The 22,983-nt window shown below is 44.8% G+C and overlaps 12 protein-coding genes across 12 annotated transcripts; 7 read left to right on the top strand and 5 right to left on the bottom strand.

The window, feature by feature from the left end:
- The first annotated feature begins 50 nt into the window (after positions 1-50).
- V1513DRAFT_444736 (TB2/DP1, HVA22 family-domain-containing protein) lies at positions 51-1,530 on the top strand. The gene is made up of 6 exons (XM_066898005.1): positions 51-229; positions 295-340; positions 499-571; positions 652-757; positions 818-879; positions 934-1,530. The coding sequence occupies exons 1-6, from the start codon at positions 182-184 to the stop codon at positions 1,145-1,147; spliced, it is 549 nt and encodes a 182-aa protein (XP_066753666.1). The 5' UTR covers positions 51-181; the 3' UTR covers positions 1,148-1,530.
- Positions 1,468-3,285, bottom strand: V1513DRAFT_444734 (Peroxin-3). The gene is made up of 5 exons (XM_066898004.1): positions 2,963-3,285; positions 2,314-2,901; positions 2,177-2,263; positions 1,721-2,126; positions 1,468-1,666 (listed from the first exon to the last, which is right to left on the bottom strand). The coding sequence occupies exons 1-5, from the start codon at positions 3,115-3,117 to the stop codon at positions 1,580-1,582; spliced, it is 1,323 nt and encodes a 440-aa protein (XP_066753665.1). The 5' UTR covers positions 3,118-3,285; the 3' UTR covers positions 1,468-1,579.
- A 186-nt stretch (positions 3,286-3,471) lies between these two features.
- Positions 3,472-4,446, top strand: V1513DRAFT_379111 (autophagy-related protein; the record flags this gene model as incomplete). Its single annotated transcript, XM_066895008.1, has 3 exons — positions 3,472-3,532; positions 3,589-3,803; positions 4,117-4,446. 3 exons carry the CDS (start codon positions 3,472-3,474, stop codon positions 4,444-4,446), a joined length of 606 nt encoding a protein of 201 aa, XP_066753664.1.
- Positions 4,447-4,677: 231 nt separating this feature from the next.
- On the bottom strand, positions 4,678-5,897 carry V1513DRAFT_444728 (Fcf2 pre-rRNA processing-domain-containing protein). The gene is made up of 3 exons (XM_066898003.1): positions 5,581-5,897; positions 5,366-5,528; positions 4,678-5,149 (listed from the first exon to the last, which is right to left on the bottom strand). The coding sequence occupies exons 1-3, from the start codon at positions 5,748-5,750 to the stop codon at positions 4,781-4,783; spliced, it is 702 nt and encodes a 233-aa protein (XP_066753663.1). The 5' UTR covers positions 5,751-5,897; the 3' UTR covers positions 4,678-4,780.
- On the top strand, positions 5,886-7,071 carry V1513DRAFT_414729 (histone-fold-containing protein). Its single transcript, XM_066895796.1, has 2 exons — positions 5,886-6,386; positions 6,440-7,071. The coding sequence occupies exons 1-2, from the start codon at positions 6,039-6,041 to the stop codon at positions 6,686-6,688; spliced, it is 597 nt and encodes a 198-aa protein (XP_066753662.1). The 5' UTR covers positions 5,886-6,038; the 3' UTR covers positions 6,689-7,071.
- V1513DRAFT_414725 (uncharacterized protein) lies at positions 6,997-8,982 on the bottom strand. The gene is made up of 5 exons (XM_066895795.1): positions 8,788-8,982; positions 8,643-8,722; positions 8,452-8,587; positions 7,232-8,391; positions 6,997-7,176 (listed from the first exon to the last, which is right to left on the bottom strand). The coding sequence occupies exons 1-5, from the start codon at positions 8,909-8,911 to the stop codon at positions 7,150-7,152; spliced, it is 1,527 nt and encodes a 508-aa protein (XP_066753661.1). The 5' UTR covers positions 8,912-8,982; the 3' UTR covers positions 6,997-7,149.
- A 232-nt stretch (positions 8,983-9,214) lies between these two features.
- On the bottom strand, positions 9,215-12,403 carry V1513DRAFT_444721 (uncharacterized protein). The gene is made up of 5 exons (XM_066898002.1): positions 11,963-12,403; positions 10,959-11,909; positions 10,805-10,904; positions 9,997-10,753; positions 9,215-9,938 (listed from the first exon to the last, which is right to left on the bottom strand). The coding sequence occupies exons 1-5, from the start codon at positions 12,213-12,215 to the stop codon at positions 9,627-9,629; spliced, it is 2,373 nt and encodes a 790-aa protein (XP_066753660.1). The 5' UTR covers positions 12,216-12,403; the 3' UTR covers positions 9,215-9,626.
- On the top strand, positions 12,401-13,378 carry V1513DRAFT_444720 (signal recognition particle 14kD protein-domain-containing protein). The gene is made up of 3 exons (XM_066898001.1): positions 12,401-12,541; positions 12,605-12,677; positions 12,742-13,378. The coding sequence occupies exons 1-3, from the start codon at positions 12,509-12,511 to the stop codon at positions 13,029-13,031; spliced, it is 396 nt and encodes a 131-aa protein (XP_066753659.1). The 5' UTR covers positions 12,401-12,508; the 3' UTR covers positions 13,032-13,378.
- A 1,035-nt stretch (positions 13,379-14,413) lies between these two features.
- On the top strand, positions 14,414-17,125 carry V1513DRAFT_469296 (uncharacterized protein; the record flags this gene model as incomplete). Its single annotated transcript, XM_066900132.1, has 8 exons — positions 14,414-14,452; positions 14,761-15,119; positions 15,176-15,272; positions 15,341-15,372; positions 15,427-15,479; positions 15,530-15,879; positions 16,107-16,136; positions 16,195-17,125. The coding sequence occupies 8 exons, from the start codon at positions 14,414-14,416 to the stop codon at positions 16,999-17,001; spliced, it is 1,767 nt and encodes a 588-aa protein (XP_066753658.1). The 3' UTR covers positions 17,002-17,125.
- A 145-nt stretch (positions 17,126-17,270) lies between these two features.
- On the top strand, positions 17,271-17,939 carry V1513DRAFT_458535 (uncharacterized protein; the record flags this gene model as incomplete). The annotated part of the gene is made up of 3 exons (XM_066899703.1): positions 17,271-17,302; positions 17,333-17,560; positions 17,615-17,939. The coding sequence occupies 3 exons, from the start codon at positions 17,271-17,273 to the stop codon at positions 17,937-17,939; spliced, it is 585 nt and encodes a 194-aa protein (XP_066753657.1).
- Positions 17,940-20,155: 2,216 nt separating this feature from the next.
- On the bottom strand, positions 20,156-21,798 carry V1513DRAFT_444701 (uncharacterized protein). Its single transcript, XM_066898000.1, has 4 exons — positions 21,653-21,798; positions 21,308-21,589; positions 21,173-21,261; positions 20,156-21,119 (listed from the first exon to the last, which is right to left on the bottom strand). Exons 1-4 carry the CDS (start codon positions 21,711-21,713, stop codon positions 20,331-20,333), a joined length of 1,221 nt encoding a protein of 406 aa, XP_066753656.1. The 5' UTR covers positions 21,714-21,798; the 3' UTR covers positions 20,156-20,330.
- A 184-nt stretch (positions 21,799-21,982) lies between these two features.
- V1513DRAFT_444698 (uncharacterized protein) lies at positions 21,983-22,936 on the top strand. Its single transcript, XM_066897999.1, has 4 exons — positions 21,983-22,150; positions 22,236-22,296; positions 22,374-22,503; positions 22,586-22,936. The coding sequence occupies exons 1-4, from the start codon at positions 22,106-22,108 to the stop codon at positions 22,689-22,691; spliced, it is 342 nt and encodes a 113-aa protein (XP_066753655.1). The 5' UTR covers positions 21,983-22,105; the 3' UTR covers positions 22,692-22,936.
- Positions 22,937-22,983: the final 47 nt, after the last annotated feature.

The raw sequence follows: 22,983 nt of genomic DNA, 5'->3' as shown, positions 1-22,983 counted from the left end.
GAGATTGTTAAGCGTTGCTGCATTTTCGTCTGGCATTCCAGTAGCCTCTAGTTGACACGATACCCACTGGCAATCTCAAATCGAAGTTGGCAGATCGTCCATATTTCTCCATCACGAGCTTCGCTGCTCTTGTCAACACTTTCGATCACCTTCCAGTTATTTTGCTGTATCATCTGTCAGCATGTCCTATCAAGATCAGATCTTTGCTGGTATCAGCAAGCTCGACAAAGTACGTACTTCCAATAATCGCACCGTTCTCTGAGCTCAGGGGTTTGCTGACGCGGAAGTTATTAGGAACTTAATAAATATCACATCCTGGACAAACTGGAGAAGCAGACAGGTATTTTATATTTTATGTGGAGGCTAGATATGCACAAGGCAGAACCAACTAGCTTCGCTCTGCCTTGATGCACTCAGTTGCCGACTTATTACTGCTTCTTGCCCCGGATACTATCGTGCAGTGATCTTCAGTGCCAGTAGACTAAAAATATGTGATAGGCGTTCCGAAGTCTTACGGAGTCCTTGGAGCTGTTGGCATTTATCTTTTCTTGATTTTTCTCAACGTTGGCGGGTGAGTTGTGTAACGGATGGTTTCCACTTGTGACTAAATGATTTAACCGCTGTGAATGACTAACGTTGTGGCACATGCAGTATTGGTGAGCTTCTTGCGAATCTCGCCGGGTTGGTTATTCCGGGATACTACTCTCTTCTTGCTCTGGACAGTCCTGGAACTGCTGATGACACTCAGTATTTGACGGTGAGTTTTCCGTGCAACCAATTGATGGTCTGATGAGGTGGCTAAATTTGACGATGACAGTACTGGGTAGTTTTTGCTTTCTTCTCCGTCATTGAGTTTTGGAGTCGTGCCATCCTCTACTGGTAAGATTCGTGCATTCGAGTCGGACTGAAAGATCTTGCTGACGGCATGCATAGGATTCCCTTCTACTGGTTCTTCAAGGTGATCTTTGTTCTCTACCTTGGACTTCCGCAGTTTAATGGAGCTAAGCTTGTCTACAAGACCGTGGTCAAGCCTGTCTCTGCCAAGCTTATCACGCACGCCGGTCAGGCTTCTTCGTCAGTTGCGTCGTCTTTGAAGGAGAAAGTTGACGCTGCGTCTAGTGCTACGACCACTGGTGCTTCCATCTAAATGGAACAACTTCTATCTGACATGTGTATTGACAGGCTGTGTGGATGAATAAATTTGGTTGTGAATCAATTATAGGAGAAATGAGACCGTACGGCTTAGCTCTGTATCTGTAACATAGCCACGGTTGGGAAAGCACTTGGAAGTTGATTATATGTAATTCATATAATACATTTGTGTTACTATATTTTATGGATTTCTATTGTTATGTGTCTTTTGTACTTCTTGAAGAAGTAGTGGGCTTTACATTCTTTTCCGGACTCATAGAAGGCGGCTTGAACTTTAGTTAGTGTTATGTGAGTTGTAAGCGCTGTATATGTAGCTACATATTTCATTTCTTATTGGAAATTCAGTTAAATAATGAAATTTGTTACATGTAACGCGAATTTATGATTTCTATTGGTACACGTATATATTCGGTGTGCTTGGATCCCCCTAGTCTGTCATACTCTTCCAATCAGATGCAAAATTACTGTACACGATAGCGCTGAAATTCCTTAGTTCTGGTAAGCAATTCATAGCCTAGGACGCCATGTTAGCACACTACTAAGCACTTTGGCAATTATCAAGACTTACTGAAAGATATGGATTGGCGTTTTCGTTCACAACAACCATCTCGTGCGACTGTTGTACAATACCAGCTAGAATGTTTGCTAGTCGTACTTTCTTCTCTTCCTCGAATTCTACAATCTTCTGCCGGCTATCGTGCTCATCCTGAACACCCCCGTATACAAGGAAAAAGTATTTTATCTGCAGACTATTCAAGAGGAGCTTAAATCCTTGGGTCACCAGACCAGAAATGACACCTTTCGCGTTTGGCGATTCAATTAAATCCGTCGACTCATCTAGCAGAGCCCGTAGCAATGGTTCTATAGCTTGCTCTTTTGTAGAACTTGACTGAAACTCTTGTTCGGAACACGGATTATTTGAAAGAACGAACTCTTCACCTTCCTTGTTGGTGGGAAGTAATATTTCGACGTAGCTATTCTCATGTCAGCTGTTAGTCTATCTAGGTTCCAGTCATAAACTAACTTATTATTTTTGGCGTCTACCAATTCTCGCACTCGCTTGATAAGACCTCCAAGGTCGTCAAATCCAAGTTCTGTTCTAGGCGTCACGCTTAGTTGCCAATTAGCAATGCTCAATGTAGAGAAAGCTCTAACATATACCTCTCAAAAACAGTCTCAGTAGCTTCCCTAACATTACTAACAATTCTGACCCATCCGCGCGTCAAAAGCCACCAGCTAAACGTGAGAAACCTCCTATTGACTTCGTTTTGTATAACCTGGTCCTCTGAAGCTCGCTGATCTGGGTCGGCCGCGTGATCATAACTTTCCGTCATTGCCTTGACCGATTTCACATAATTTTGTCTCCCTAACATGTTTAACTGCAGTCTCGTAAAGAATATTAGCAGTGCAATGGCGTAGACCAATGACACAGCTCTCGTGATAGCCATGATCTTGAGATCATTCCACAATTTCTTCTTGGTCCGCTTTGGTTGCTGAGCCTCTGTATCAACATCAATGATAGTAATTGTCGACGACGACGCAATCGACGTAGTCTCGGCATTGGTGTCATCTCCACCAGATTGTGAAGGTGCGTCAGAAGATTGGGAATGCGGCCCTCGTTTCGCCTGCAGTTCGTCGGTGACTTCCTCAACGGGAAGCTCGCATACAATCGGATCGGTTATCGACGATAACAATGCCGCTACTGTATATGATGCGTCTTGCTGATTTTGCTCAAACCGTCGGCGAAGACTGGAACAAATTACTAAGTTAGTGATAAATGAATCGCCGAATCAATTTGCCAACGCTATACTTTTCTCGGCTTGTGAGATTGGCAGAGAGTTGCGACCCAATCTCGAAGAACTTCAACTTCACTTGTCGGTAGGCGTAATATGATGTCACTGCAACGCCAATAGCAGTCGCAAACTTCCGCCGATGGCGATGCAAAAATGAAGTAAGAGAAGGCATGAGCCGTGTGCTGATTCAGTGGTTGCTGAGTAGTGGATGTCTTCCATGTGGTGCCTTGATTCGGCTACTCGAACGCAGATGCGGAGTCACGACGGGGCTCTCTGCCACACAGTTCACTTTTAAGTTCTTTAAAGTGTGGAGTCGAAGGGCAGTCTCCCAACCTTCAGAGTTCTTCAAAACCCTTACACGGAAAATGTGGACTTATAATTACGTCTACTGTATCGCCGCAAGGGTTCTCCTGACATAATTAGCACTGATCAATATTCAGCCAGACATAGTCCGAGTTCTATTATTTGAGAGGGACTTTTGAAAAGAGACTTCCGGGAGTGACCTCTTCGGGCGTCGGTCCGTATTATGCTACTTATTACAATTGACATCGTTCTCGACCGGCTACTGATACAAGATGTGATAAAAGGTTCCCGTCCTTTTATTCATGTGGCCTTTTTGTGAGATCTAATGTGTTATATATAGCGATCTTGTCTTCGATTTTTTTCCACAGACTGTTTGGATTAATCCGGCCGCTGTCCCCAGCACGAGAAGTTCTCGAAATCACCTATCCATCCGTCGATGATCCAGCGCTCGACGCTGTAATTGACGAAAAGTTAACGCGTCTCACTGCTGCATTGGACACGTCCTCGCAATATATTGCGAATCAGCCATATTCAGGATCAGCGCAGCACCAGCGAGTTCCATATCAAGCCCCATCAGACTCGTTCACATATATTCCGAACACATTTGGAGGCGTGTCCGATCAGAGTGATCTCGGTGGAGATCTTGCTAAGGCCACATCTACAGCCATTGCTTCAGTAGCCTCACCTGCCTTTGCATCTTCGGTGGGCACAGGTTCGTTGGATATGGCTATCCCTGGATTTCTGAAGTTGTTACTGACTGTGCGCAGGTTCACAATTCTATCAACAGCCTACGCAAGACAACACTTCATTCGTTATTCCTGCCCCGTCACTGGCGTCCCTTAACTTATCGTCAATAAATTCCATTAAGAAAGCACAAATTGTTGTAAATTTCTTCGAGAAGAAGACTCGGAAGGCATGGTTCTCGAAATCCGAGGAGGAAGTGTGCTGGGAAGAATGGATCATCAACATTTCATCAATAACGCCTAGGAATGAAAGTGAAAAGATTCGAGTAGCAAAGTCTGCCGAAAATCAGCTACAGACGATCATAATGAAAGTAATAGACATCGTCAATGACAACAAGGATCATATACCACCGATTGCCACAACAGACGCGAATCCATTTCCATATCAGATAAGTATTCCATCAGAGACTGAAGACAGCTGGGGATCAGTTTTCAAGAAAATTTTGGTCGAGTAAGATGCCCTGGATCATGATGGAATGTATTACTACGGTGGCATAAAATGTGAATGTGAATAAATCAGCACGATATAGCTTTTCCCTTGCAGGTGCAAATAGGTCGACCTTACAAATTAGAGTGATATCAGTCCGACCAAGTTACTCTAGATGCCTTCTAAACAATTGGCGGGGGATGAAATGTTTTGTATCGGTTTATGATTTGATACGTTAGGCACGTCTCCCAAAAATTGGTGAAATATTAACTCGCCGTCAATTATATCGTACACTCGAATGCAGACTATGATACACATAATTCGATCTCCAGTTAGCCACCGTAAGCCGTAAACCTTCCAAATTAACGCCTGTTCCTTTTTCGTTTGATACTCTTGTAGAAGTTTTTTCCACCTGACACTTTGACTGTCTGAATCTCATCGTACTTTCTCTTAAAATACGTCTTAGCCTTCTCGTCCGCTAGAATTTCATCGGCCAACGTCTGCTTCCTCTCCTTCTTCGTCAAGCGACTCGAAAAATACTCGGTCGGACCTTCCATAATCGTCCCAGTCTGAAAATACTTGGGAACTTCCCTTTCATTCTCGCGTCGGTAGTGTCGCTTAGGATCAAGCACATTTCGCAGCTTCAGTAATTGCATGTCGCGTTTGATAGTAGGCGTGAGTTCAGTCTTAGGCATATGGAACCACTTCTCACCAGCCGTGGCTTCTTTCGTCTGCAGAAATAATTAGCTTGTCGTTCCTCAAGTGCTCAACCAAGCGACAACTAAGCATCATCCATAGGAAGAATATCAGGGTAACTATGACAAAAAAATAATAATCATAGAAAATTGCACGCAGAACGGTAGATTCCAGGCGCTTCATAATAAAAAATAGTCATCATGTCAAACTAAAGATCGGCTTAAATGCAGGAAACTAGCAAAGTAACAGACCTCTTCATTTTCCCTCTTTATTTTGATAGGATCAACAATCTTTCTAAATGTCAATTTACTAGACTGCATATTGCTCACTAGTGCCCTCGAATTTAAACGAACAACACCAGATCCCTTTGTCAAGTAGTTCAGAGAACCAATACTTGAGGCTAATTTCGGTAGACTAATACTACATTAGTAAAACAATGACAATAATACTGAAATACTATACATACCGTTTTAAGACCTCATTTTCGTTGTTTTCTTCTATTGCGCTATTTGCCTCTTCCAAGTCGTCGGTGAGTGCGTGAAAATGCTGGTCTTCGACAGCGAAAATTTTTTTCTCCTCGGCAGTAACAGCTCCTGAAGAACGTTCTACTCCATTCTTCAGTGAAGCTGAAGACATATTGCAAACCTGGACTTGCCACGGTAAGCACCGTAGGATAGCTGAGAAAAAGATGTAGAAGTGGGTCAACAAATTTATTGTTGCTGAACCTTGGATCAACCCTCCGAACCAGAATGGTGTCAAGGATGTTTGAACTTTGCGCCATACATGTAAGGAATGGAACTGAGAATTTAAGGGTAATGAGCACTCCCACATGAGGCCATACAAGCGGGATGACAGCATGTTATAATTCCGCAACTTTACAATCAGTTTTCCTTACGTGTAATACCAGCAGCTTATAGGTACTCAATGGATTCAGGAATCTACGCTCCTCCTCCAAATAGTCAACAACAACAGCAGCAACAGCAGCAACAGCAGCAACAGCAGCAACAGCAACAACAGCAACAACAACAACAGCAAGTTCAGTACGACCTGATCTTGGAATCTGGGGGTCACTATGGTGCTTCCGCTGCCGTGGCAGCATCAGGTGGCGCTCCGGCACCAACCTTTGTTGGTGGGGCCTTCGCGAATGTTGCCCAGGGTTTAACTGGTCAATATCGCAATATCATGATGTCTTACTGGCAAGAAACTATCAATAACATTGAGAGAGACGAACACGAATTCAAGATTCATCAGCTTCCTTTGGCGCGAATTAAAGTGAGTTCGTTTACTGACCTTGACGACCACAATTAACGTGTAGTGCCTAATAGAAAGTTATGAAAGCCGATGAAGACGTTAAGATGATTTCTGCCGAAGCTCCGATATTATTTGCTAAGGGTTGTGATATCTTTATTACCGAGTTGACAATGCGAGCTTGGATACATGCTGAAGAGAATAAGCGGCGAACTTTGCAACGGTCCGATATTGCAAATGCTCTTCAGAAATCAGATATGTTTGACTTTCTAATTGACATCGTTCCACGAGAAGAGGCTGTTTCGGCACCACGAAAGTCGTCTTGAATCGATACGTTTTGGTTTACATGGAGTTTGTGGATACAATTTAGAGAAACTATTGCGATCGGATTTAATGATTTGTACAATATTGTCTTGTAATGCTACTACGTCTATGATAGCTTTGTATTGCTTATTCTATTGATTAAATTCCAGTAAACTTGGGTTCAGGCACCAACAGTCCGAGCTACAGTACCATACATCCGGTTCTTCCCTGGATTCGAAGGTTTTATTAATTACTGTAGTGCAAAGTCATGTCATGGATGGCAGGGTCTTACTTCTGAAATATGCGCTATTCCATGCCGATATGAAAATGCACACGGAAATTACAAAGGACTCTATTTGATTCACTATCTACGCCACTATACAAACATCACTATTAATCAACTTGTATTCACATTTGTTCGGTTTTCGCTGTAGCGGGCTACGCATTACGTGTCTCTGCATTTGCCGCAATGAACACCATATGCTTAGAAGTGGATGGCCTTTGAGTAAGTCTATAAACAATTATTAGTACGTCGAATGAAACCGTAAAGAAACGCAAGAACTTACAGCCATGGCAGCCTCCTTGAAAGCCTCAGACAGAGTTGGATGAGCGTGGCAAGTGCGGGCAACGTCTTCTGAGCTTGCACCGTATTCGATGGCAAGAGCACCCTCGGCAATCATCTCACCAGCGTTAGGCCCCAAAATGTGAACCCCCAAAATGCGGTCAGTTTCCTTGTCGGCAATGATCTTGACCCATCCCTCGGTATCTAAGTTGGTCTTCGCTCGGGAGTTAGCAGCAAACGGGAATTTGCCAACGTTGTAAGGCTTTCCAGTGGCCTTGACCTGCTCCTCCGTCATACCAACCCAAGCAACTTCGGGGAAAGTGTACATGACAGAGGGAATAACACCGTAATTGACGTGGCCATGACCGTGCTTGATGTACTCAACAGCGGCAATACCCTCTTCCTCAGCCTTGTGGGCAAGCATAGCACCGAATGTGACGTCGCCGATAACTCGGATATGAGGATACTTGGTTCGGTACTCTTGGTCTATTACCAATCTTCCCCGCTCGTCGATGTCCAAGTCAATGTTGTCGAGGCCAAGGCCCTCAGTGTAAGGCCGACGGCCGATCGCAACAAGGACAACGTCAGCATCCAAAGTCTCCTCCTTACCACCCTTGGCGGCATCAACGGTGACCTTCACGGTCTCTCCTTGGACCTCAGCGCCCAAGACTTTAGTGCTAAGCTTGAACTTCAGGCCCTGTTTAGTAAGAGACCGCTGAGTGAGCTTCGAGATTTCCGCATCCATGCCAGCACCGATAGCGTTCTGGAACTCAACAACAGTAACCTCAGCGCCCAATCGCGACCATACGGAGCCGAGTTCAAGACCAATAATACCACCACCGATGACAACCATCTTTTTGGGAACCTTCTCGAGAGCAATAGCGCCAGTGGATGTGACAATCTTCTTCTCGTCAATGGTCAGGCCGGGGAATGGAGTAGCTTCTGAACCAGTAGCGATAATGATGTTCTTGGCTTTCAGTAGAGCGTCAGGCTCACCTGGATTGCCCTTAACTTCGATCTCGTTGGGGCCGAGGATCTTTCCAGCTCCCTTGAAGTAGTCAACCTTATTCTGCTTGAGAAGAATCTCAACACCACGGGTGAGGGAGTTGACAGCATCGTCCTTGGCCTTAAGGAACTGCTCGACATTAAGTTTGACATCACCGACTAAACCACCATGTCAGAATAACGCAACCGATGTGTAATGCATCCTAAGCAGATACGCACCCTCAATTCCTCGCTTCTTGGTGTCGTGAAGGATCTGGTGATACAAATGTGAATTGTTCAGGAGAGACTTGGAAGGAATGCATCCGACGTTAAGGCAGGTACCACCTGGGGGTCCTCGCTTATCAATGCAAGCAGTCTACGAGTCACATTAATATCTGAGGAAGAACCGGTAGGATGTCCTCGTGTCATACCTTCAAACCAAGTTGAGCAGCCTTGATAGCGGCGACATATCCTCCAGGACCAGCACCAATAACGACAACATCGTGTTCGGCTATTAGTCATAGTTAACAAACAAACCACGAAATATGAGCTTCGTTGCAGGCCCAGCGCACATACTTTCAGTAGCAAGTCCCCGGTGGAATTGGAGGAAAGGCGACTGCACCGAAGTAGAAACTTTGGCAGCAGACCGAGCTAACCGCGAGGCGGACGATCGGGACAACGGAGCAAGTGATTTCAGCATTTCCTCGAGTGAATTGAAGTTGTTCTTGGTAGGGACGGCGAAGCGACGAATATAACTCGTCGGAAATGTAGTGAAGACTTTGGCGGCTCGATGGTTGGGCAGTGACGGGGAGGTTAGGGCAAATAAAGCGGCGTTTCTCAGTGGCAGGCTTCCGGATTGGCCGCTGCGCGCGTATTCTGGAGACCGGCCCCAGAGCAAACGTTGTCCAGCGCCCCATCGCAGACGGCGTCAAGTGTATTAGGCGTCATATTCTATTTCTAAGTCGCAACTAATACAGCTAATGCACTGCTCAAACATGCACCATTGTCAGATACTGTCAACCGGTTGTCGTTGGTTGCCAATTTGCTAAATTCTGATTTCTTTTTTGATGATTGCGGGCAGTCATCCGATGGTCTATCGGATAGGTGTTGGACATTTAGTTCGACTCGAGCCGACACTTCGGTTAATACGATTATCATAATATGAGTATTCATAATACGATTATTCATAATACGATTATTCATAATACCATTATTCATCTAATACGGTCATTTATCCCGCTGACAGTGAATTGTTCACGAACTTCGTTTTGATGTCCTGTTTATTTGCCGCACCCCCTTGGTTTACCTATAGACCATGCTTCATATGTACTTTTGCCGCGATTTAATCGCGACTGACTTGCTATCGGAGTATGTTATAGTATATTACAACTAAACTCGTGACAAATAGATATATCTTACAAATCTGAAGCGCTGAGCCGTTTTATGGAATCGGATATAATGTCAGCTCCCCATTTAATCGTGTCGCTAGTCTTTTTCGAGGCTGACTTCTTGGTCAGTGTCTTCAGGCGAGCCTTGAGAAAATATTCAACGCCCTTTAGTAGCACGGCGTTATTTTTGACCTTGATGACGAGCTGAATCAGGGCCTTTTCTCCCGCAAGACGGTCTTTCTGTCGTGAGCTTCGAACGCGAATATGACTGAATAACGATGAGAAACAGATCACAAGGAACTCTTGAAGCTCTTCTGTGCATGTCAAAAAATTGACACTCTAGAAAACTTATGGTGAGTCTCGGTCTTTCAATACGGAATTATAGGAATAATTTTACCTTAAATATATCAAGTGTCATACCACCTTCTCCAACGAGGGCGGAGTAGAATTTGGCATAATTATTAATCTTTCGAGCTTTTGTTTTCTCGTCGTCTTCTTCGGCCCGACCCATAAATCGGATGTCATGATTGTCCTCATCACTCTTATGTCCGCTCTCTTCATCATCCAGACTGCCATCCAGCTGCTTCAGGAATTCCCATAAACTGAATTGGAACGCCTTCTTCATTGCATGATTCTTGCATAACAACGACGCCACGTAAACGTAAAATGGATTGAAATCCTTCTCATTGCCGCAGCAATGCAGTATCACTCTTGGTATTTCCCGTTCCTGAGCTCTCTTCAACTTGAGTTTCATCAATCTGTCATTCGCGTCGACGTAATCTTCACTGCCCATGATGGCGACAAAGATAGCGCGCCGGACGTCTGTATTCATTCGCTGCTGACGTGCTAATGCTAACCAATCAGGCTCAGCTGTATCTAATATATCCTTCACGGCTGCAACGTCTACGTCCAAGTCCGTTGTCTTTGTAAGAGCGTTATCTCCCGACCACGCAGCACCGACAAGCCACCACTTGCCCTTTGTCTCGACATTTCGGATATCATCTAGAGTCACACGAAGCGGTTCCATGATTTTAGGAATATTTCCCAAATATTTTCTCATACGTGTGATAGATTCCGATGTAATGTGAGAAGTCTGCTTCAATCTGTTGTTCTTCCACGAACTCACGGTCTCGATCAAAAATTGTGTGCGTGGACTGATGCCCATTAGTACAATTGGAGCGAGAGTACGAATCAAGCGGACTTACTTTAAGTTTACGGAAGGAATATTCTGTACAGCTTGGTGTAGCATTGTAATAATGTCCTTCAAAGACGCAGGATCGTCGTGCCGGAGTTGACTACCAGAGTCTGGATTAATCATTAGTTACCTGTCACCAGGTTCTTTCTACCAAACCAACTTACTCTGGATAAGCTTAAGAAGAAGTTCCGTATGCAGTTCTGTGATATCCCTAAGGAATAATCGGATGAAATCGTAGATCAGTGCACAACCAACGACTTGGAATGTGTAAAGCTGGCTAAGAAGCACAATAAGATTAGTGCATTCCTTGCCTTGTTCAGCTTCACAATAATGCTTGTCAAAATTCTCCACTAGTGTCTGAATGAAGTAGGCACCGAAATCGACACCATTATTCTTATAGAGGGCGGCAATCAAAGCACCATAGGCCACCACAAAATTATCCAAAATGACAGCCCTCTGCGCAGTCATATCCAGTACTATCGAGGTTATTATCGAACTCATACTTTGTCGCGAATTGTTAAGAAACATTTGCTGGAATTCGTTTACTATTGATGCAATGTTTGCTTCTGACAGCCTGTTTACCAGACTTTGGCACTGTCGTCTTAATTTGATCTTTTCTTCGGATTCGTTGGTCGAAATTTCTAGCTGTTTTTTCCGTAATGATGGTGGAATATACTTGCCCGAGGAAGCAGCTGCCACTGGAGGCAGATATGGGTTCTCTCGCTTCGGAGCTTCCTTTTTCTCTGACTCAGCTTCTCCCATATCTTTGTCAGTAGGATTATTGTTCACCTCATCGATGAACCCTTTGAATTCTTCCTCCCCGTCATCGATGTCTCGTTCCTCTCCATCTTCTAGGACGACTTCGTTTTCTTCGTCCTCTTCTTCCTCGTCTAATTCTAGATCTTCATCTTCGTCCGCTGAGATTCGGTCAATAAAGTCGCTATTAATCGACTCGTCATCGTCCTCTAGGTCAAGATAGCCATCTAAGTCGTCCCCGTCGCCCTTCTCGATTTTCTCCTCGATAGATGCAGTCCTAAACTTCCCTCTTACTTTGCCCTTCTTTTCCAACCCAAGCAAATCGTCCAAAAAGTTCAAATCGAGACCCTCCGTCAAGTCTATGGCAAATCAGCCGTTTCCCCTCACACCCGTTGATATCAGTAGAACTCACCGTCAAGGCCATCATCACTTTTAGGCAACCTCCCGCTCTTGATCCCAAGCTTCTTAGCAAAATACAATATATAGTCTTCATCGCGCTTAGCTAGCGGGTCATAGTCGTCAGTACGTTTGCTGCTGTCATGTAGTTTTCGCCGTTTGTTGCGGTTGCGGCTTCTGTTGTTGGACGGCGCCTGTTTTGGAGGAGCAGATGGAGGCTGGTTGCGTCGAGAGGGAAGAACATGAGTTCCTCTTTTTGATCGAGGCATCTCGCTAGAATCGAATCAATATCTGTCAAGAACTATGCCTTGTGACAGATGCAAATACGTCTGGATATCGGGTCGCTATTCGGACAATCGCATTGGATGCATTCGCTGTAGAAAAATTTGGCGCCGCGTATCGATTGAATAACCCCCTGCATAACTGTTTACATGCTATACCATCTACATAATTTACTGCTCTAACAAAGCGAGCTTGTGCCTTCTGGAAACAATATAATTTGAGAACTCAATATTACAAATTGTGAGAGCTTACATCCTTCGCATTTCGACATTAATTTACAATGGACGCCAAGGGACGGTTATCAAATGACGAGGTGTGATAGCGCTAACTTTAGATTTGCAAATATGGTTACAATGATGCTTATGGACTACATTAGTTTCTGTCGCGACTAGGAGAATTATTCAAGAGGCAGCAAGAATCAGGAACTGTTTTCCTGCAACAAAAGAGATGTAAGGTCCATTTGTATGACCTACTCTCTAGTTTATCAATTTGGTGACTAAATATTGACATTAGTAACCGAATTCGATCCTGTCGAGAATAAGCATAATCCACGCCCAGGAGACCTCACTGATATTTCGTCAGAGGGCAAGGCCCATCCTTTAATATTCCGAGCATCGAATGGCGCGTCTGATAAGAGTAAGAAAATAAAGTACTCTACCGTGGTGGAGGCAGATAAATTAGAAGCGTTTTGGAAGAAATATTCAGATGTCGTCAAAGGTGGTGTTACAGGTTTGAAGAAGAAGGACAAGAAGAAGACCAAAGGAAAGAAGAAGAAAGCACCGGCAAAGGGTGTATCAAAATAGGCTATGTGGTTATCGAGGTGCTCTGCGTTCGTTTTATGTATGGGTCTAAATATGTATATTAACCAGCATGCGTCACTAGGTATTTATCTGCGAGCAGGTTTTGGGAGTTAACAGACAAGTTTCGCTAGAATGCAAATAGTATAGTAAAAAAGGTGGCATCTGTTTCGGCTAGTCAATTTCATACCAACGATAGATTGTGGAAATGGTTTCCTCAGTGTCATGACTATCCCGAGTATTAGCGCTTGAAAATCGTCTTGTCGTGGTGCTGGGCGGCACAGTCTTATGCTATGTCGTAATTTAATAATCTATGCGCTCAGCTGGCGTACACAATATAAATAATGAGATACCAAACTTGTCTGTGTCACATGGATCCATTCTTAGAACTTTCTCCGTGTTTAATCGCCTTTATTCGGACGTGTTTACAGTAGTTCCGACGTCGCTTTGATTGTACGGTAGGTCCGTCAACGCTGGACTCCCGGCGATTAAATTAAAACTAGCACTGTGCGCTATCTCACTTACTAGGTCTATCGTGCAACTCCGCAATACTGGCCCCCGAGAAGCGGTCGTATTCACATGGTGCGATTAACGAAACTGCTAACAATCTTACCATTCGTGGTCGCAGTTGACAGCAATGGGAATATTCCACAGCACCGTTATATGACTGCCCAAATACCATACCATTCGCGAACTAAATAAATGGATGGCATCAGCCGACTGCGAGTTTGAATCCGTGAGCAATAATATTGAGCCATGGCTGTCGTCTATGCCATATGAGACACCAGCGCAACAGATTTGCCCAGTGGAGCCAATCGAAGCTGATATTCATATACAGCAAGCGCCGGTCTCGTCGTCGAAGTCAGATCAGATTGCCGTGAACAAGCAGTTGTCGGGTAAAATATGGGTCGCGGCAGTCAAGACTCCATGGTCATTTGCAGAATTAAACTTCCCGCATCAAAGTCGGCATAGAAAAGAATAGAGGGAGAAGAGAGCCGAGGAGATAAGTCGTATAAGGAACGTTTCCAAATGAAATTGCTGCAGCCAGGACCTTGATTACGACTTCACTGGTTTTTCTTTCCGGTCGTCGTATGAGATCATAAAGCCTAGAGTTCTCAAGGGGACTGTCCCGAAGCCGCCAAGACGAAAGCATGGAGGCGATTGATGAGCATGACTATTCTATCGCCTGGCGATCGCAGACATCTCAGCAATGTGAATTTCCCTTCGTTTGTGGGCAAGAGGTCAACTAGGATCTTTACCTATTAAGAAGGGTATGGGTATTTATAAGTAAATAGCATTGCCTTGGTATATTGATAGAGTTGCAGATCAAACTAAGGTGTCTCAGGGGCAGGGTACAATGATTTATCTGTTGCGCTTGGGTTGTCACCATGTGTTCGGGCGTCGACATTACTAGTTTAGAATTCATGGTTATTAATTAATTCTACTCTTTATTAAAATAAATAGCAATCTCTTGGAATCTTAAATCTGACTAAACGTTGACAACAAGTGCCAATTTAAAGTTCAGACCAACAATTACTTTATGGCGCGGCGCCTCACACTCCGATGTGGAGTAATTTCGTCATACAAATTATCTTGCCTCACTGTACCAAGACTCATCGCAGATGAGGAGATATCTTCGCTCTGGACGGATATCTAGACTCACCACTCTCATCACTAACAACTCCCCGCCATTTCGAATGCGCGGTGTCTCGTCATTTAATATGGGCTCAACAAGGAGGAAGGAGGATTCGCCGGAGTGTCCCTCGCGGACCTTCCGAAGTCACATTCATTCACCTCTAAACTCCCCGGCGACCCAGAAGTGCCGACACCGGAGTCGTCTAGAGTGGCGACGACTAAGAATCCAAAGTTATTACTTCCCAGAATTGTCAAAGATGGCCTGTTTGTGTATGTCAAGCCTGATGTTCATGATATGGCCAAGACGGAGATTTTGGCTGTGAGTCCAGCTGCGATGCGGGATTTGGGATTAAAGCTCGACGAGAAAGAGTCGGAGGAATTTAAAAAGTTTGTTGTGGGGAACCAAGTTTTTGAGGAAGATTCGTACCCTTGGGCAGCGCTCTATGGTGGTTGGCAGTTGTGAGTCAGAGTTTGTGAGAAGGGGGCCTGTTTTTTTTACTAACGGCGATGTATAGCGGAGACTGGGCAGGGCAATTGGGAGATGGACGGGCGATTAGTATGTTTGAGGGTACTAATCCAAGCACTGGAGTCCGCTACGAAGTGCAACTGAAGGTATATATCTTGGCGTTAGTCTTGGTATCGCCTGGCGAATTTGTGGTTGACGACTTATACCGATGTAGGGTGCTGGTCGAACGCCGTTTTCGAGATTCGCGTAAGTTGGCATATGGTTATTATGACTGACTATGTAGTACTAATAACGGGTCAGTGACGGACGAGCAGTGCTCAGATCGAGTATCAGAGAGTTCCTGGTGTCGGAAGGTAGCATACCCGTGATAGCTGTCGTAACTAGCAACTGATATGCTTTATAGCTCTTAACGCATTATCTATACCGACCACAAGGGCCCTCTCCCTTTCTTACTTCACTAACGAAAAAGTCCTCCGCGAACGTATCGAGCCCCGTGCAATTGTGGTCCGAATGGCGGAATCATGGTTGCGCATCGGTAGTTTCGATATTCACAGGCTTCGGCAACAACGCAAACTGTTGATTACCTTGGCGGATTATTGCATTGAAGAGGTCTTTGGTGGCATTGAAATGATCGTGGACGAAGCCAAGAAGAATGGGTATGGCAATGCGTATGACGGGTTGGATCGGTACAGAATCTTATATAAGGAGATCGTGAGACGCACGGCGGAGACCACTGCTTTATGGCAGGTATACGTATGAAGTACGCTCACTGTTGTTCGTGACACGCGTGTTTGCTAATACCAAGAAGTGGCGTCCTGAATACGGATAATGTTTCCGTATGCGGCCTTTCATTGGACTTTGGTCCATTCTCGGTGAGCTTTGCTTAAGTTTGTTGTATTATGTTTGCTAACGTCTGTTTATAGTTCATGGATGTGAGTCAGAACATGACAGTTTAATGCGCAGGCTGACGTGTAATACAGACATACGATCCGACATTTACACCCAACCACGTAGGTGCCTGTCAATATCGTAAAAACTTCTCAAAGCTTATAATTAACATGGAATCAGGATGACCATTTCCTACGCTATAGCTACCGCAACACGCCAACCATAATGTGGTGGAACCTTGTGCGACTAGGCGAAGACCTTGCCGAACTCTACGCGGTCGATGATCCGGCGTTTCTCGCGATGGAAGAATACTTATCCTCCGGCATCCCTGAATCGAAATTCGAGGACTTTGTCAGTAGAGCAGAAAAGATTATTGAAGAGGAAGGCGAATTCTATAAGTCTGTGTTTGAGAGACACTATACAGCCGGTTTTGCGAGACGATTAGGATTAACTCAGACGAAAGACACGGACAGGGATGGGATTATTGAGAGTGCGCTTGAGCTAATGAAAGTTCATAAGCTTGACTTCCAGCACTTCTTTAGACGATTGGGCGGGCTGAGCGTTTTTGGTAAGGATAATGCAATTGACGTTGAAGGTACCGCGGCCGTGTTTTTGACGGGACAGAGGGGGATTGGGGTGCCCAGTACTGAGGAATCAGCGAATTCTATCTACGAGTGGCTTATAAATACATACAGACCCCGGTTAGAAGAGGAAGGCAGTACGGATGATGGAGCGCGGAAGAGCCGGATGGATAGAGTTAATCCCAAATTTGTACTGCGGAATTGGATTTTAGACGAGGTCATTGAGCGCGTCGAGAAGTTGGGGGATAGAAAAGTTTTAGATCATGTTTTGCATTTGGCATTGCATCCATTCGAGGAGAAGTGGACGACGGAAGAGGAATCCGCGGAGAGATACAAAGATGAGCAGCGGTTTTCAGGGGATGTTCGTATGGAGGGACAAGGAATTATGTGCAGTTGTAGCTCATAACTCAGATAACTTATATTAAATGGATTTTTTTTGGTTGATATGATCATTTATCTAAAAATATATGCAGTTGTGAATACAACTTCCATCGGCGAAAAGCCTCCCGCCCGCAACCCGAACCCAATGCTTCGAAGCAAAGCAATGTACTGACATCGATCGTATTCATAGTACTTCCAAGTACGTAACGCCCTTTCGACCTGGATCTGTTTTATTTGCGACAGGAACAATTCCAATTCATAGAAGCCTGCTAGCGAGCAGGAAGAACACGTGAGATGTCGCGACGACACAACTTGACATACTGTAGGTCTGTTTTCTACGATTCGAACACGTCTAGTCTATTTACGAGCTCTTCTTCAGCTGCACACACACCGGCATTTCTTCGAAGACTCCGTGGCGAGCTTCCGCCAGAACCGCATACATCCGGAGAAGCACCGGGCGGAAAAGCAAAAGATTTTGATGGCGACGACGAAACTACTGTACCAGAATATATTTTCAAAGGTGAAACGATTACAAAGGAGGAATTTGAGGAGATGCAGAGAGGTAAGAGTATCGAGGATATTAAGTATGCTTGACTTTAGGATCTGTTTGTGTTAATTGTAGGTTAATGTGGCTGTAGAGCTGATCGATTACGACGAGACAAGGAGAAGGCCAATGTACAGGTATTTGCTCCTGATAGGACAGCTAATTCGAAACCGAACGCGAATATCTCGGAATTTGGGAGTAGATCGGCGAAGCGGAAGATGCCGGTAAAGATTAGGCAGTCAGATTCTTCAGAAGAAGAGAGAAATGAGATTGCATTGCATACTAAGAGGAATAAATCGGTACCGGCAGGAAAGAGCGGACCTACGAAAGACGAGAGAAAGAATAAGGGAGGAACGAGGAAGTCTGAGAAAAGTAAATCGTCCCGCGTTCAGTTGTCATTTGGCGATGACGATGAGTAGGCGGGTATTTTGTAATTTGTGGTAAAATAGGTGGATACGCAGAACAAAATATATCATAGACATAGGCAGGAACACAATTTGTGATTTTGCCCGGTTAGATACCGGCCCAGCCAGCCTGCAAGCCAGCCTAGCGTTAATTGCACTGAGCTGCGATGCTCGAGAGTCACCTCTGTGATCATGGTTACATCTCACATTGTCACCAGAAAGAGAATATATATAGCCGTGTCAGTTGCCATTGTGATTTTTCTGAATAGCGAATCTGTCACGCGACATTACTTATTCAAGTCCGAACAGGCCGGGTTTAGGACAAGTGACAGAGCTGATCAGCTGAATCGGCCATCATTCAGTGAGTGATATTAGCTACTTAGGACAAACAATTTGGGTTATCTCTATTAGTATTCGTCGCACTCATGCGGCGCGACGATCATAGTAGCCAAGAGCTATGTCTGGGAGATCTCCCCCTGGCTTTAACTGCCTTAATGGAGTACTATGATTTGAGACTACAATTAAAGCGCACGGCAGCGGTAGAAATATAGTGCAGAAGGACGTCGGCGAAAGTCTAATTTTGCGTCTTCCTATGCACCGTATGCATAGTCACTTGGAATGGAGGCGTGATATAGGGCAAATGCGCGTTGCGGGACTAATAGACCAGAAGATGAACCAGAGGAGGGATCATCGATCAGCCCCGTTGGTTGTCAAGGTAACCGGGGCGAGACTCGCACAAGGCTGCCACCACTAAGCAAACGTGGACGCCTATTGCCCTTTTGGCCAAAATCACGGATGTACTGCCTACACATGCTAACTAAACAATGTGGCCAATCTGACGGGCGGGATCCATGCGAACGATGCTCACGATTATACGGCTTCTGGTGATAAGTCAGCAGAATTTCTGACATATGCGGCTGACAGTTGCCGTGCCACATCCAGCTGGGGGACCTGATGAAATAAATTAAAAAATAATTAAAATAATATAATTTATAATTGAAATAAAAATGCAAGTGCAAGTAAAAAATTTTTTTTGGTGAGGCAGGCATTGATCGACGAGACCCAACGACCGCATGTGCGTGTTGACCTTAGGTGGGCGGGTACACTACACTAATACTAATACTAGTACAGGTACTGTGTATGCGGCCCCGTGAGCCTTGGTGATGGATGTACCTCCTCCTACAATCAGCCGTCGTTACTGACCTCACCCCAATTCGACAACCCCCCCCCTCTCTCTCCCCCCCGCATTTAACCGCTCCAGGTCCTATATAAACGTCTTCCCTTATCCCATACCAAAGCTTGGCGTCCCTGCTTATCACATCTTGCTATATATTGATCCCATCAATTCACTCTCTCCCTTGCGATACACTTTAACGAGCTGAGTCTACCTTGTCGGTATTTGGTCGGGCTGACCCGTGATCGCGTTTTCGATCTCGTGCGTCTTTTTGATCTGCGTTTATTCGACAATGTATCTCCCGCTTCCAACTCCCAGAATCTTTCGATCCCCTACCGCGTCGGCCGCCTCCGAAAACGTCAATGAGAACGCGAAGTCGAAGTGGTCAGGCCGATCTAGCAGAATCTCGAGATCGTGCCGGAGTCCAAGCGTGGGTGACAAGCGAGACCAGATCAGAAAACAGTCGGCTTCTTCACCTGGCGCAATACAGACGTCTTACTTCATGTCTGAACAGCGAATATCGGCCTCCGGAAAACAGGAAGAAAGAGTTTACCTTGTTGCGGCTTGTCGACGGAACGGGTGCGCTCTGAATCTGATATCTGAGCAAGATGGTAAGCCGCATATGCGAAGACTTTCCTTGCCACAATGAATATGTACTGACGGTTGAGTAGGTGAATATATATCGTTTCCATCTCTCGATTCGTCTGAAGGTGTCGACGATCGTGCTGCCCGTCGATGATCAAAATTGACGAGCCTAAGCTCAACTACGACGTTGCTTAACCGCCCACATCACGCGGTGATTATAGTTGCATTCGCTAGTAAATAACGATCTGTTAAGCGTATATCGGCATGGACCTACCTCTCCTTTTGATCATGTTAATGGGACGGTGTCAAGGCGTTTTGGTTTATCTGTCGAATTATATATATAGCGTTCTCTCTTTATATAATGTTATCGGATTTCAAATTGTATATTTTTACAAAAAATCTCTTGACGAAATGTCTTCGGTTTTTTCCTTCACGACGGAGTTCTTAACGGGTTGTTTATTGTTAAATGGATGGGTGTAACGGAGGGAGTTCCGGCAATATGGCTGGCCGGTCCGGGATAGGGAAGACGAAATATGAAATACCAAGGATGCTATTACACATTGAATAACAAAATTAATTGTAATGCACTCCAAAAAGCAAAACGCCGAGTGTGACTTTTTGGTCTCCCAAAATGAGTAAAACAAAATTTACATAGATTTCCAGATTCTTCGGACTTCCGTAACCTTCTTGCCAGCATTTTCACCACAATCCAGTGCAATATTATCGCATACGGAAAATGCTTTGACAACTTTTTTATCGTCGAGAAACACCTTTGCGATAGAAAACCGGTCGCATGCTGCAATTCCTTTTAGAAGCTGAGTGCTCCGTTCAACAAATTCGTCCTCTCTAGTGTGTTCCAAATCTTCACCAAGGACAACAATAGCGTCCAGGAACATCTCGATGAAAGCTCCCTCGATACCGCCACGGCCGAAAATAGATGGTAGTTGCTGCGGAGGGATATTGTTGAAAAAGTATGTGAGTACTTCCAAGCGTTCGCTCGACGGTCGACGGATAAGTTGCGTGAGATCGTAAAGATTTGGTGTGCGTGGGAATGATTTTGGGATCGCAATTTGTGGTCGTGAGATATTCGAAGACGTTCGGGTTGATGAAGCGAGAGCAGCAGATGGCACCGGAATTGTTGGTGACTGCGACCTTTGTGATGTAGAACTTTGAGGAGCAACTGGAGCGGCCGATGGCACTGGTTTCGGCGGCGATGTCGTCCGCAGGTTATTATGAGTCGTCGCCGGAGCAGGACCCGATACCTCCGTAAAAACAAACTCTTTCGGTAGCGAATCCACAATCTGGATCGGAATATTCGTTCGCTTGGCTGTGATTGACTCCGTGGTAGTCGTTGGGGTAGTAGTCACCTGCTGTGTCGACGGCTTGGCTGACGGTGTGGTCTTCACACTTTGTTTTGTCGTTCCTCGAGAATTTCGCTGGGTTGCATGTCAGTGCATATTCGCAATGGTAACAGCACATTGCCGCATACCTCCTGCTTCTTCAATTCCCATGCCATAGCATTCAAGTCCTCCTTCACAGACTTATTGTCCGGATCAAGTTTCAATGCTCTCTCCCAATCTATGCTGTCAGCGCTGCGCTTCCAACACGACGACCTGAAGCATACCTGCCTTAGCCTGCATTAACTTCCCCTGCGCCCTCCTCGAGACACCTCGTCGATAAAAAAGCTTTACTCCAGCCTTCGGGTTCGGGACATTATCATTCACTAATTGCCCAATCATGACCAATGCAAGATTACAGTCTGTCTCAGCCGCGACCCAGTTCTCCAATTGCAGATGGCATGCCGCGCGGTTTGACAAGAAAATTGGCTCCGTTGGATTTGTTTTTATTGCTTGCGTGTAATACTCAAGCGCGGTCTTGAAATCTTTTTTGCCGAAGGCCGTGTTACCTTAATAAATGCCGTTAGTAAATCAATCCAACATTTCGATAGCAGTTTGGATATAAAATCTACCTTTCGCCTTAAGATCGTTCGCTTTGGCAGTTGCTTCTGGCGAAATTTCCGGCATCGTCATTGACTAGTCCGTTGTGTATACACCGCTGTGCAGATTCCAATTGCAGCGCGGACGACCAATTATTATTCTCAGTAAGCCGTGTTTAGGACTGATAGACAGTTGAATAGCAGAGCAGAGCCGCGAGGCAATTGAAGATCCCGTCTCCGAAATAACGGTGTTCTGCTTTCTGAATGACTTTTGTACACATTTTTCGGTCGCGCTTGTGCCGTAAGCGACACTTATGGGATTATTTACTTCCAGAAAGGGTTTTAACGAAAGATTCATTCAATGGACGACATTCATTAACATCAAACAACACACTGGTGATTACCTCAATTAGACAACTAACGGAATATCTATAAATTACTTCATTAATTCCCGTCTAATATTCTCTCTTCTATTGTGATAGCAAGATGGGATCTATTGGAATTCCGATCAAGCTCTTGAACGAGTCTCAAGTACGAACTTTTATGATACTTCGTTGATCTATCGCATTCTTTGATATACAATGTGTAATTGTATGCTAATTGATCGTGATTGTAGGGACATATCGTCACTTTGGAACTTACATCTGGGCAAACATACCGAGGGAAGCTCTCAGAAGGTTAGTACACCAGGATGGTTGTCGCGTTTCGACCGCGCCTTTTTTGCGCCATTTGGATGCATTTAACGAAAACATAGTCGAAGATAACATGAACTGCCAACTCCGCGATATCACGGTCACCGCACGAGACGGACGTGTGTCGCATTTAGATCAAGTTTACATTCGCGGATCACATGTTCGATTTTTTATCGTTCCGGACATGTTACGGTACGTCTCCTCTTACTCTCAAATTTCTTCATAACCATGCAACGCATGCGAAAATGCGAAAATGCTAATATCCATCACTTAGAAACGCGCCAATGTTCAAATCGAAAACTCTAAAGGGCAAAGGCGTCGGTCTGGCCCGAGGAAGAGCCACCGTTCAGAGAGCCGCTAAGGTCCAGAAAACAAGGTAGTCGGGTCATTGTTATTCATTGTTCAAATCATGCTTTCCGTGATTTGCAGTTTATAATCTTTAGGTTTTTTAGTTGACTTTGCTTTTCCGGGTTAATATCTTATGTGGTTTGTGTAAATGTGCTGCAGTGTTTTGGTTATGTGCATTTTGCTATGTAATATAGTTGTATCGTATCTAATTCAATAGGAGTTGACATATCTCTGGTTATATTGTATGGTGGAGTCAGTAGGTAATATGTTGGATGGGCTAGATGTGGACATTTGCTTGGGTTGCTTGTGAGATCGCGTCGATAA

This window comes from Lipomyces chichibuensis, assembly GCF_038497645.1.
Source record: "Lipomyces chichibuensis strain CBS 12929 unplaced genomic scaffold V1513scaffold_15, whole genome shotgun sequence".
In the NCBI taxonomy this organism is placed as follows: domain Eukaryota; kingdom Fungi; phylum Ascomycota; class Lipomycetes; order Lipomycetales; family Lipomycetaceae; genus Lipomyces; species Lipomyces chichibuensis.
This window is presented reverse-complemented; position numbering and strand designations above follow the sequence as displayed.